Source organism: Oncorhynchus masou, chromosome 24 (assembly GCF_036934945.1).
Source record: "Oncorhynchus masou masou isolate Uvic2021 chromosome 24, UVic_Omas_1.1, whole genome shotgun sequence".
Classification (NCBI taxonomy): domain Eukaryota; kingdom Metazoa; phylum Chordata; class Actinopteri; order Salmoniformes; family Salmonidae; genus Oncorhynchus; species Oncorhynchus masou.
In genome coordinates this window covers 50,463,754-50,478,199 of record NC_088235.1, presented here as the reverse complement: position 1 = coordinate 50,478,199, position 14,446 = coordinate 50,463,754, and the positions used below count along the sequence as shown (strand labels likewise).

Here is a 14,446-nt window from a genome sequence, read left to right as displayed (position 1 = left end):
CTAGCTACATGTCTAAACAAAAGACTCCACTATGCAAATAACTATTTCACTGTACAGTTGACAGTTTCTATGTTTGTGCATGTGACAAATACACTCGGATTTTATTTCATATACTGTGTGTTTTCACGAGACTGTAATGTGAAGAACAATATGACCTGCACCAAAGTCAAATTAGGATATAACATTAGGCCAACAAGACAGTGTCTAAGTTTTAAAATTCTTTGGTAGAATGCCCTGGCACCTATTACCATACACAATTATTTTGTCTTGCCTGTTCACCCTCTGAATGGCACACATACACAATCCATGTCTCAATTGTCTCAAGACGTAAAAATCGAATTGAAGTGTATTAAATAAGTGACATAAATCAGGGATCATAGCTTTCACCTGATCAGTCTGTCATGTAAAGAGCATGTGTTCTTAATGTTTTGTAAACTCAGCTTCAACAGTTGTCTAGAAAGGATCAACAACCAACTGGACAGAGCAACAACCAACTGGACAGAGCTTGAAGAATTTAAAAAAGAATAATGTGCAAATACTGTACAATCCAGGTTTGCAAAGCTCTTAGACTTACACATAAAGACTCACAGCTGTAATCACTGTCAAACGGTGATTCTAACATTAGGGGGGGGGGGGTCATGCAAACACAATTTCCCTTTAGCCCACCCATTTCCAGTTAATGTAAAACAGAATCATGAAAAATCACTTCTGGCTCAAGCTCTCTTTTTTAAACATTAGACCATAAATACAGGGAGCTGGTAAATGGCGAGGGATGACAGGCCTGCCTCAAGAATCTCATTATTCCTTCCTCAAATTCAGTTAAGGAGCAAAACAAGTCTTGAGAGTTGTCTGGCTTAATGCATTGCGATCGCTTTTAGAACTAATTTCTGGAAGCAACCTCATGACCCTGCATCTCGTCAAGGTGCTATGTTTTATAACCTTCCCCTACATTACACTCAGAAAAGTGTTCCAAACGGGTTCTACGGCTGTCCCCATAGAATAACCCTTTTTGGTTCCAGGTAGAACTCTTTTGCGTTCCATGTACGACCCTATGTGGAAAAGGTACTACATTGATCAACAGGTTCTTCAAAGTGATCACCTATGGGGCCAGCCGAAGAACCCTTTTGGTTCTAGATAGCATCTTTGTTCCTATGAGTGTGCTGTATAAATGTACACAAGTTCCCTTGTGAAGTTTACATACACTAAGTTGACTGTGCCTTTAAACAGCTTTGAAAATTGCAGAAAATCATGTCATGTTTTTAGAATCTTAGGATTGGCGAATTGACATCATTTGAGTCAATTGGAGGTGTACCTGTGGATGTATTTCAAGGCCTACCTTCAAACTCAGTGCCTCTTTTGCTTAACATCATGGGAAAATCAAAAGAAATCAGCCAAGACCTCCAAACGCCTGCAATTTCCAAATGCCTGAAGGTACCACGTTCATCTGTACAAACAATAGCAAGCATAAACACCATGGGACCACGCAGCCATCATACCGCTCAAGAAGGAGACGTGTTCTGTCTCCTAGAGATTAATGTACTTTGGTGCGAAAAGTGAAAATCAATCCCAGAGCAACAACAAAGGACCCTGTGAAGATGCTGGAGGAAACAGGTACAAAAGTATCTATATCCACAGTAAAAACGAGTCCTATATTGACATAACCTGAAAGGCCGCTCAGCAAGGAAGAAGCCACTGCTCCAAAACTGCCATGAAAAGCCGCTTGCAACTGCACATGGGGACAAAGATCATACTTTTTGGAGAGATGTCCTCTGGTCTGATGAGAAAAAATATAACTGTTTGGCCATAATGACCATTGTTATGTTTGGAGGAAAAAGGGGGAGGCTTGCAAACCGAAGAACACCATCCCAACCGTGAAGCACGGGGGTGGCAGCATCATGTTGTGGGGGTGCTTTGCTGCAGGGGGGACTGATGCACTTCACAAATAGATGGCATCATGAGGGAAGAAAAGTATGTGGATATATTGAAGCAACATCTCAAGACATCAGTCAGGAAGTTAAAGCTTGGTCGCAAATGGCTCTTCCAAATGGACAATGACCCCAAGCATACTTCCAAAGTTGTGGCAAAATGGCTTAAGGACAACAACGTCAAGGTATTGGAGTGGCCATCACAAAGCCCTGACCTCAATCTTATAGAACATTTGTGGGCATAACTGAAAAAGTGTGTGCGAGCAAGGAGGCCTACAAACCTGACTCAGTTACACCAGCTCTGTCAGGAGGAATTGGCTAAAATTCACCCAACTTATTGTTGGAACCTTGTGGAAGGCTACCCGAAATGTTTGACCCAAGTTAAACAATTTAAAGGCAATGCTACCAAGTATTAATTGAGTGTATGTAAACTTCTGACACACTGGGAATGTGATGAAAGAAATAAAAGCTGAAATTAAATCATTCTCTCTACTATTATTCTGACATTTCATATTTCTAAAATAAAGTGATGATCCTAACTGACCTAAGACAGGGAATTTTAACTCGAATTAAATGTCAGGAATTGTGAAAAACTGAGGTTAAATGTATTTGGCTAAGGTTTATGTAAACTTCCGACTTCAACTGTAGCTAAACAAATAATTGTAATTTTTGTATCCATTTTAGGACTGCCACACAGGAAAAGCTGAGTAAAATGTAAACCTTAGGAGTCCTGTAGATAGTTTCCTCTAGGGATGAAAGAAATATCCTGGAAATCCTTCAGCTCATCTTTTCCCTGCCCCTCTTTCTACAGTTGCCATTATTCTTGCCATAAATTATACCACAAAGTGAATTACACTTGCTTTTCACTTTACCAGGCAGGTTTGATCAATCCTAAAGCACAACACATAATCTCAAGAAATCTTCACAGTGATTCCAGCCACTATTTCTTTTGGTGTTTAAACCACTTCAAATCATTTTCATTGCCTCACTATTAAAATGTGTAATTCATACCTGCCATTTGGGAGATGTATAACACAAGCCCCTCTCACTTTTTTCTTTATCTCTCTCTCTCTCCCTCACCGCTCAGTCTCTCCAACCCTTTCTATCTCTCTCCTGTAAATCAAACAACCCCATGTAACAGGTCATGCAGATATCCCACAAGTCAGCAGTGCACAAGTTTCCATCCAGGAGAGTAGTGTATTACCGTCAAACATGATGGCATAATGACCGCTGTAAAACTAATAAACAGCTTCATTCACACAACGCTATTCCTCCTTTTCATGAACGGTCTGTCTCTTTCACTGTGTTCTCTCCCTTTCCTTTCTTTCACAAATTCATCCCCCTGCACCTCTCCGCCAGCATCAGTTACCCATAAATCACTTATGTTGTCTAACGTGATCCATTTGCCCAGAACACCGAGCGGCAGTTGCAGGAATTGGGTCAGGAATAATCTGCTGGGCAACAGAGCCTCGCTAGTCATGATGCTGCAGGGTAATGTATAGCCATTAGCACCGAGAGAGAGAGGGAGAGGTGTGCGTTTGTGTGTGTGTGTGTGTGTGTGTGTGTGTGTGTGTGTGTGTGTGTGTGTGTGTGTGTGTGTGTGTGTGTGTGTGTGTGTGTGTGTGTGTGTGTGTGTGTGTGTGTGTGTGTGTGTGTGTGTGTGTGTGTGTGTGTGTGCGTGTGTGTGCGTGTGCGTGTGTGTGTGTGTGTGCGTGCGCGTGCGTGCGGTTTGATTGGGCATATTAACCTTAGAGCAACCAAATACTGTAGCCTAATATTGTAAGAGCAAGCAAAGATACAAAAGGTACAAAGAAGATACAAAAGGACAGAGTTCTTTCCAAAATGTGTAATTCCAACCATTTTCCATGTGCTGTATTATTGTACAATGGTACAAAAATAGTTATCAGGTTTTTTTATCGCCTTATCTGCGGTCATGGAAAACTAAAATGTGTGTAATATGTATGTTTCAATCGTTGAAACCAAGATTATAGGTCTGTTTTTATATTTATTTTCATTTCTATTAGTTTTAAGATTTTTATTCGAAATTCAGTTTAGTTTCAGTTCGTTTTCAGATCTGATTTACTAGTCACTTAGTTTAAGTATGATAAAAACATTTAGTTTTTCTATTATTTCGTTTTAGTGTTAGTGAAATGAAGTAGCCTATGGGAGGCTAGGAGCCATTTTTGTGTTGTACAATTGTTTTGTTTTGTGGAATGTCTCTTCTTGCCACTGTGGGGCAGTAATGCATAAAGGTGATGGGTCAGGTCATAGGTTAGGTGAGATGACAAAGATGCACCAAATAATATTGTTTTATTATTCGTTTTGTTTTACTTTCAGTTTTAGTTTACTATAATAACTTTGGTAGAAACGTACCTAGGTTGTCTGTTATGTTTAAAAGCAATCTAAGCTCCAGGCAAAAGTTTTACATTGCTTCAATTTCAATTAATTTCATGAATTGACCTGAGTTGAAATGGAGTTGGCCCCATTCTTATAGGCCTACGTTATGTATTACCTAATATTGTACAATATACACTTGTTACAACTAGACTGTAATCCTGCAATAGACAATGAAACTGCTATCAATTGGGCCTACACCAATCAATTATTTAAGAGTTAGGTATATGTTTTCTCCCTATAAACACTCAAAGTGGTATGCCATTTCGAAACAGGTTTCTTTGTCAGAAAGCCTTTTCTAATATTTGAACATGTATTTTTCACTGTAACCGATACAGTGTTACCTATGCATAGTCACTTTGCCCCCACCTACATGTACAGCTCCCCTTAGCCTGTACCCCGCACACTCGGTACCGGTGCCACCTGTATATAGCCTTGTTATTGTTATTCTTATTGCGTACTTTTTATTATTACTTTCTATTTTAGTCTACTTGGTAAATATTTTCTTATTCTCGAACTGTACTGTTGGTCAAGGGCTTGTAAGTAAGCATTCCACTGTAAAGTCTACACTTGGATTCGGATCATGTGGCAAATAAAGTTTGATTTGATTTGAGTGGTGGGCTAGCTGGAAAAGGAAAAGCATCACACAATGATGCGGTGAGTCTTGAACTTTAACAATGGCACTGCTTATTTACATTCCCTCCAACAAGGCTAGGCGTTCCTGTAATGCACACTTCAAATCTCAGAATATGCCGCCATGACTCTGATTGGTTGCTGATGGTGTACATCTCTTTCCCTTCCACTGAAATAGGTTAAGCAGACCACTGAGTTGACACTCATAAGTACATATGACACATTTCACATTGGCTAACTCGCCAAAGGACTGTGATGACAGATGAAAAGAGTCTTTGTGTTTAAGACAGGCAACATAAATATAACCAAAGCGTTTGACACAATCTTAACTCATTATGTGTCCATGGTTGAAGGGAAGCAGCACATAAACCCCTCTGCAGCCAGTAATACTGCAGGGGAAGGCTACACCTGAAATCACTTGTATACATAGATCATTTTGAAACTGTAGTCCCCTTCTGGTAGAAGAATGTTCACAACACTTTGTTGTTAATAGCATAGTTTGTTTGTTACACTGTTCGTAGTAGGCAAATGAGCACTTGTTACAGACCTATGAGGCTTAGGGTATAATACTACATTGTTCACATTTGATAAATATATGTTGAATACGGAAAAACAGTGTCCTACATTGTTTTAAGGTTACCAGACAATCTAGATGTTTTTAATATGAATGTTGGCGCACTGGAGGCTTATGCCACTGGCTAAGAGGGTGTTTTAGTATCATTGTTCACCTTTTGAGGCCTAGTTAGTTGCAGAGTCATATGTTTATAAGAGAGTTTGGCCAACTGTAGCTGGATGTCATGTTGATTGAAACTTCCATGGCAGAAAGTTACACAGAAAAATAACAAATATAGGTTTTTCTTTAATAATCGTTGAGCTGCAGTGTGAATATTTTAAATATGTAAGCTATTTTATATTGTACATATGAAATTCGTTTTTCCTTTCCTGTTTTTCCAAAACTGGATTGAATGCCACAATTGAGATGTCGAAATAAATATTAAACACGGTCAATGTACAATAAATCCCAATCCATGTTTCACTGATATAGAAAATGTATTGAATTAGCAGTTTATTTGGTGGGCCTATGATTACAATAACATTTCCCCAAAATCGAAGCAACGAGTTTGCACTTCCATATCCCCAAATGTATAAACCCAATTTCTTCCAGTATTTTTTAACAGATTAAGGTCGTTGGACCTCAATATTTCATATTCACATTCACATTACATTTAAAACTGTGTTTGAATGCATTCATAATTCGTTTGGGAAACAGTCCACTTGATAACATCTGTATTTCAGTGTCTACATTCTCGTAATGTATAACGCGTTAAACCAGGGAGAAGAACGCAAAATCAAGGTTGAAAATAATTATTATACACATGGTGTATTTTATACATTTAGAGAAGCTTGTTGCTTTCTTGTTAAAACATACAGTTGCTGCATAATAAGACATATTTTTTTCAACAAATAAAGTTATATAATAGACATGAGTTTGGCAGACATTTATAAGAAAGTACTGTCGCGTGTTAACGTGTTATTATTTTGGACTGTCATCACAGGCATTGAGTCAATATTCAATCTTGTTATACAGATTGTACAGTGGTAACCCTTGTAGGCTGCTGCCGGGATAGTATAGTGGCGTTGGAAAAGCAATAGATCTTGGAACTGGTACCCGGAGCAGGGAGTTATCTCTAAAAACAAGCGGCATTCCGACCAGTGTCTGTGCGGATGCGTGTGCCATGTTCGCAGCCTCCAGTTCCGCAGACAGTTGTCGTTTCCATTTGTTTCTGCGGTTCTGAAACCACGTCTTCACTTGAGTTTCTGTTAGCTGTAGACTTGATGCCAAGCAGGCTCGCTCGGAGCTGCTCAAATACCTCTTCATATCAAATGTGGACTCGAGCTGGTACACCTGACTCCGCGAGAAGACGGTACGAGTCTTCTTCTTGGACGAGTTTGTCTGCTTGTCCGCACCGTCTGTCTGTCTCTCTTCTGAAATAGGTGACATTGGATTGCATGGTCTCTCTTGTTCCTCTTTGTAATCCTGCAGCAGAGGCTGTGTCAAGTGCGGTCGCCGTGCAATCCCGTCTTGGCCTGAAATAAGTCCCTTGGTTGCACCTGCATTGGGGAAAAATACCAGTATTTTATTTTACCTCTTATTCAACTAGGCAAGTCAGTTTTTATTTTCAATGACGGCCTAAGAACAGTAGGTTAACTTCAAAATAATTTCAAAATATTTAAAAACTGTCCTCCTCGATATCATCTATAGCCTACCAACATTGATAAATGGTGTAGGCCTACCCTCAAGAAATATGCATCAACATAAGATAGGCTACTGGACGCTTTAGTCTATTGCCTTTATATCAGGTTATCAATTATGTCACAAAATGTAGAATATGTCTCAAAGGTTTCACACTTATTTTTCAAAGGCTTTGTTTTGGCCTACCCAGGTTTGGAGAACATCCCTATTAAAAGAAGAACATTATTCGATACTCGGTACAAGAGTGCATTAAGTGTGAACTTTGACTCATTAATTGACCGTTGAAAGGTTGTAAGTGGCCTTTTAAATAAACAATTTAATATGACTCTGCCTGGTGCACACTATTAATTAAATCAGGTTACATTTAACGCTCAATTGACGAAATGTAGTGCAGTCATTGTGGAAACATGTTTAATCAATTAGAAGACTCGATTAAATTTGGAATGAAGGGGGAAACATCCTGTTAATTATTTGACCTTTCCCCTGTTCGCTGATCTAGCAGTAATACGACACATTAAACAAAGTGAAGTGATAGTCTACCTATATGCAGACACAAACAGGCTACTATTGAGTTATCGAAGTTTACAAGCTTAAATTGCAGCAAGGATTAGGCTAAATGTATCATAAATACGTGTATAATTTGGCCTAGCCTACCTTAGTCTACTGTTGACCTATTATTAGGCTACTATTAATAGTGATATTATCCCGTTAGATGCCATAGATTTATACAATATATAGCCTACTTAACTTTTTTACTTGGAAAATAAGCGTTTATTTTCGAAATGCAAAATGTCAGCGACGATAATCAATTCAAGAAAAATCTACTTTAAAGCAAAGATTATTACGTTTTACGCACAACACAAATTACATTCAGTAATCTACTCACCTAAACATGAAAAATTAAGTGGTTGATGTTGGTTGCATGGCTCTCTGTGACCAGGATCCGAGCAGAAACAGTCTGCAGAGTCCTCCCCACCGCTGCACTCCTCTTCCGAAGAAACCGAGAGCAAGCGCGTCCTCGCCAGCTGCAGTCCCTTGGAACTCTCCTTCGCCCCGGACCGTGGCTTCTCCGACGACTTGCCCAATATCGACTGAATAGTGAAGGTGGAAATAGGGGCCGAAGAGCACTTGCTTCCGTTGTCTTCTGTGGTACTCATTCTCGACTCATAACAGTAAGATTGGGCTATATCGTATAGTTTTTGTATAATTGTTTTCTTATTATTGGTCTGTGAGGACTCCTCTTGTGTAAAAGAGTTCGAAAATAGTATTTTGTTTAGTAAAACCTTTTTTTAAATTGGGATGCTTGGGTTGTTTTTTCCTGGAGCTCAGGGAACATGAATGTATTGAATGGTCGACTTCCACGCGCTCTGGACTAAAGGCAGTATTGTAGCGTTGGCTCATTTGCATGTAGGTAAGCTCCTCTTGGACCAATCACACGCTCAAACTAAGCCCGGAAATTTCAAACTCATGTTGAGGTTCTGAGATAGGATGAGAGGCGATAAGGAAAGGCTGTCGTTTATTCCATCTTTACGTCCCTCTTTGAATCCGATAGTGAAGGTAGACAAATATAGGCCTTATGGCACAGACAAATCACACATCTTAGGCTATTAAATTACTTCAACAGACATCTCTCTCTGCCAGAAATATGCAGCACAAAACGTTTTGCATAGGCATAGTATCCATCGACTTCCATTTAGAAACTGATGCAACATGTTTCTTATTATAACCCACATTCAATTACATTGGACCTTTGGTTGAAAAGGGAGAATTGTTTAGGCTATGAATTGTGTGTAGGTAAAGGTTTCTAATTTTCAAGTCTTATGTTGTGTGTCGTTTTTTGTGCCTGTTTGATTTTGTTTTTGTGTATATATTTACACACATTGAACTGTAGCAAATTACTTACCTAATACGTAGGCCTGATTCACAATTTAAAAGGACAGACTGGGGATGAATTTCCCACTCACGAGGCTATGAGAAAATTTGAAACAGGTGCAACCATGGAAGTTAATCAGGAGTCTTTTAACGATGAGCTTCAGTGAGTTTTCTTTGACCTTTTTTCAATCACAAGTATTCAATCGTTTTTGGGGGAATTTGACTAAATAATATTGTCAAAAATAGGCCTATTGCAAGACAACATAACACATTGTTATTACACTGTAGTATACCCTTATTATTTCCTATGCAAGATGTATAGTGTTGAAGTGAATGGAGAGAATAATATTCTACATGTTTCACATCGGCATGAAGTTTGGATTGGTCATGATTCTCCCTTTGCCTATTATGCTAGGTATAGATATAGACTACCATTTACACCTTTTCACTTACTATTGTAAAATACTTTGTTTGGAAGATTCCCTCAAAGAACAAACCCCATATCCCTAACATAATTAGCTACAATTTAATAATAGCATACCACTGAGACAACCCTCGGGGGGAAATGCACACCATGCTATTACAGGCCACTGTAGACACAAGTACTGCACAATGACTTCATTGAAGGAATAGAACGTATTTTATTAGCCGTGTGCATGGTAAATTGGTCAGATAATCCAACAAACAGTTCTGGAACTAATACGGAACCTTAACTATTTTTTTCCTGAAAATAATAAACACATTCCAGGTCCGTTATCTGCGATTAGGAATTCATTTGATCATTACTACAGTTAATCTGCCTCGCGTGGAGTAGAGGCCTGCTAATTGATTGACTAATTGATCGGAGGGCGGGGGCGCTCCCCACCTCCGCCCCTGCTCCTCCTCTCCCTCTCTCTCTCCCTCTCTCTCTCTGACAGTGTCTGGCGGGGCAGGTGCTGGGTTTGAGTTCGCAGTTCGAGCACATTATCCCTTTTTACTGCTTTCTAAGGGACCCCAGACACATTACAAACGGTCAGCTTTAATCATAATGTCAGCGCCCTAACTCTCATGCTGCTGCGCCAAGGGAGGGGTTGACGACCCCAGCCTTTCTCCTTATTCTGTTCAATATTGTTTCGTATTGTGGTTTTGTTAATCCTTTGATAGGAGGAAGGAGTAACAGGATGACGATGATTGTAATGAAGACGATAATAAAGACGACGATGAAGAGGGTGCTGATGAGGATGATGATGAAACTATGATTGTCAAGAACGCATTATGTCCACCGAGACGTAGGCTAGCTACATTTACTGTGGTAATATATGAGGGCAGTCAGATTGCGCTGGATTTACGGTGACTACACATGAGGCGTGAAATCTGCCATGACAGTTAAATGGGCTGATTGTATACGCGCTCTTTTCAAACAAAGATCTTTGTCAACAGCAGCGATGTCTTTTTAAAGCTTTAATTATACCCGCATAAACTATCCTTAACAAGAAATCATTACATAATTAATCCCACACTTGAATACAAATTCAACTCCACAGTTATTAGGATGTTATTTAAACAAATCTGAATATACTTTTCATGATGACCCTATCAAAATAAAATAAACGCCATTATAATTCATTGTAGGCCTATATGCCTGCATAAAGGTAATTGTGTCATTCATATTTTTTTGAACGTTTCTGAAGATCCTACATTCACGTCTCTGATTTGCAGTTTTTTTCTATCCATGACGTTTGTACATTTTACTTTTATATAATTATTTTTTCAGAAACAGCATTGCGCGGTATAACCTCGTGCTCTATCACAATGATAGGTGTTGTATTGCAGCCCTACCGCAATAACAGAACACGATCTCTACTATTGGAAAGGGGTCTTAGAAAGACAGATGAAGTTATGAGCAGCTTTGATCTAAGAATCAAGCTTCGATAAATATTAAACAAAGACCCCTACACGTGTGTATTATGATATATGATGTGTCCAACTCTAAAATAAGGAAATTACCAGAGAAAATGATATCAATAAATTTTCTAAGTATAAACGTTGATTATGTTTCGATTTTCATTCAAGTATCCGAGCCCAGCTCCTTTTTTCAAATAGGAGAGAGGGAGAGAGAGGGGTCGAAGCAGTCGTAAGCGCAAAACAGAGCGCCAACCCTGGAGGTGTAGGCTACAATTTATGTAATCTTCGGCTGGAAATGAATTGGGTAATTTATTGGAAAACAGAAAGTCAAGAAGATTGGATCAGTATAGCCTATCCAAGGGCTCCTATCCATCAAGTTCCAATTAACAACCTCACCATTGAGTTTTAATGGCTTTCCAATCTACTGCCCTGATAGACTCATCAATTCCTCGGGGAGAAATTAAGAAAATCGACCGCCCCTCGGCGTTTCGGTGTCATTCTTCACAGCAACTATATGTCAAATTAAAAACACAATTAACATTTAAACTGTTCCAATCAGACGGTGCCCCGCAACCTATGTTTCACTTAATAGAACTTTTATGAAAATCTTGATGCTCGCATTCAATCCTGAAGCAAATGAGATACTAGTATAAAGATTTCCGTTCCCTAAAAAATAAGTGTGTCCAGAAAGTGTTGTGCTAAGGCCCATGTTATCCCTTCGACACCAAAAGTTAGTTTTTATTTCATACATTATTGACAAAATGATGCCACGATATTCACAAATGTATGCAAGCTTGTGGCAATGTACAAACAATTAGTAAAATCCACTCAAACTTACTTTAGATTTTTTTTTTCAAGCTTTCCTGACTAATAATTTAGCATCATCATGATGTGGCCTGTGACACTTTGCTTCTTGAATGTCCAGTATCTTTAAAACTGGACATCTGATATGCACAACATTTTGGGACTGTATCAACAGTGGACTAATGAAAAGAAATAACAAAATATAATTTTTGAGTGGATTTTCCCTTTAAGCTCAATTAACATAATTATGCCTACCTCCGATAATGAAATTGCAACACAAGATACAGATATTTGCATGAATCACACATGCGTAAACAGATGCCCAGGGTTTCAGTAAAGGGTTGAAAATACTTAAGCTGTTGGCACTTGATCACTGCACTCAACTTTCCTGCGGTTACGTCCGTTGCCCTGTTCCTGCAAATGTAGGCTACTTTATCCTATTTTTGGTCTCGCCCCTTCTAATTTACATAAATATGTTCTACAAATGGAAATTATCGAGTTGTCATTTTTTTTTCAATTTATGCGCGCAAATCAAGGTCATGAGCATAACCAGAACTGCCCGGTGAACAATGCCATTTTTTGTAACAATATTTTAGACGTTTGTAGATCAATATCTGCTAGGGGAAGAACGCCATATATCCCAATCTATTCATTCTCTGTAATGGGTCCCATGTGGAGTTTGCATGATATAATACGTCAATACACGAGTGATTATCAGACTATATTTGAATGCACTCTGTCTAGTGATGCGGTCATAATACAGTAGCTACTGATTTGTTTTCGATAACTGCATTAGAGACTAAATCAGAAAATGACCTTTAGGCAAGGCGTTGACTGGTTCTACTCAGCTGGAAGGAATGCTGAATACAACAACGACGTAGGTCGAATCTTCAAGAGTCATTTTATAGACAACTCGTTGCATATTGATATGTATATTATTCCATCTAACATTGTAGATAGTTAATTAAACTTTATATTAGGCTAATGTTGCAGCTATGTCATTTGAGCCAATTTATCTCGTCCACAATAAGGGAAAAATTTGTGACTGACATTAAACCGGTGAAACATTATGATTTAATAACAAAGAATATTTCCTTATGTATTAAAAGCAAAAAGTCAGTCCACAACATACCGTGGATACAAATTGTGAAAGTTTGAGGAGAGAGTCTACGTCAATCGTTGTCATGTAGCTATCAAGACCTTTCGACTCCCTAAAACATTAATGTGGCCTACGGTGATCAAAAGACTTGAGATAACCTTTGGTATCTTGTGAAAAAGTTTTCTACTCAACACAAATGTATCTTTTCGACCATTTGCAATAGCTCTATGTCTACGTCATACACATTCCACAGGTGAATTGTAGGCATGCATTGAAGAGACATTGGCATTGGTGTGTGAATAGCCAGATGCAACCAAACTAAACCCTTAGAACATGAAAACGAATTGAGAAAACCCTACATCTAGGCCTTCATGTTCTGCTAACCCAGCTGAAACAACACAGACAAAATTGACAATACAACCATTACGTCCAAGACAAATTGCATATTTGGTGGGCTAATTGCACCTGTCCAGTGGTATACCATTTCCGAAGTCGGACATCGAAGCTGCATCCACAAGTTAAACGAGTATTGTTGCGAAATTAAACCTACACTTTTTTAAATTAAATGTTAAAATTAGCCTCGAGCTACGCACGCACACACGCAGGGACACACGTCCACCACACGCACGCATTTTTGAACAGACTAATACTAGTGAATGTAATTTTTCTCTTTTGAATAGACTACATTACCCTCAATATGGTGGCAATTACGCATCTAATTGACCGATATATATTTTTTAATGTAAAACAATTTTGAAAGTGCATAACAACAGGTTGATTACGCACCTGCTCAGGTTCTTCATTCACATAATAATGTATGGGTCTCCCAAAATAAGCGTGTGGTTTCGGGGTAGGCCCACCTGTATTTACATTCAATATGGATGGCATATTAAACTATTTACTCATAATTAAAGCAAATAAAAAAGGTGAGTGTGTGGTTTTAATATCTAACTTTGTGAAGTTGCGCCAATGCATATGCATAATGCTTAATTTTGATTAATTCTAACTTTTTCTGATGTCCTTTGGCTACATGGTCTACTCACCGTGTTTGTTCCAAGGATAAATGTTTCAATATACTGTATATCATATGTCAAGCGTCCAAATTGTATCTTATTTAGTCAACCATCGCTATCTATGGCAATGTGTCTCCGAGGAGTGTCGGCCACGTGGTCTGCCAGACCAGTAGCACTTGTTGTTAGATAGACCCAGTCGAGCCTCTGTAATGGGAATTGACTTATGATCAGACGCAGTATTTAGGCAGAATATCCTCCTCTTTGTATATGCTAGGAGCATATTGATTTCCTCTCACACATGACCATTTTGAAAACCACAACAATTATATTGGGTCTATAATAAAGATTTGATGGAAAGTTGTATTGTTTGTTTATTTATATTCATTTTCATTATGCAACAATAAATCCTGTTCATGAAGACGTTTTGAAAGTCGACAATAGCCTAATTTGTTTGGGAGGCAAACAGGCAATATTAGACATTTCTGAATAGATGCCTGAAGCATATGTAGACTACACCTCATTACATCATTGTGCATGCTTGAGTACGCACTGATTTGAAATATTTAAA

At 38.6% G+C, this 14,446-nt stretch overlaps 1 protein-coding gene across 1 annotated transcript; it reads right to left on the bottom strand.

The window, feature by feature from the left end:
* Positions 1–6,018: 6,018 nt before the first annotated feature.
* On the bottom strand, positions 6,019–8,545 carry LOC135511626 (homeobox protein HMX2-like). The gene is made up of 2 exons (XM_064933111.1): positions 8,093–8,545; positions 6,019–7,064 (listed from the first exon to the last, which is right to left on the bottom strand). The coding sequence occupies exons 1-2, from the start codon at positions 8,361–8,363 to the stop codon at positions 6,517–6,519; spliced, it is 819 nt and encodes a 272-aa protein (XP_064789183.1). The 5' UTR covers positions 8,364–8,545; the 3' UTR covers positions 6,019–6,516.
* Between the last annotated feature and the right edge of the window lie 5,901 nt (positions 8,546–14,446).

Coding starts and splice junctions, on each gene's coding strand:
- LOC135511626 (XM_064933111.1), bottom strand. CDS start 8,363: ATGAGTACCACAGAAGACAACGGAAGCAAGTGCTCTTCGGCCCCTATT. Junction 7,065..8,092: donor ACTTAATTTTTCATGTTTAG/GTGAGTAGATTA, acceptor TCCCCAATGCAG/GTGCAACCAAGGGACTTATT.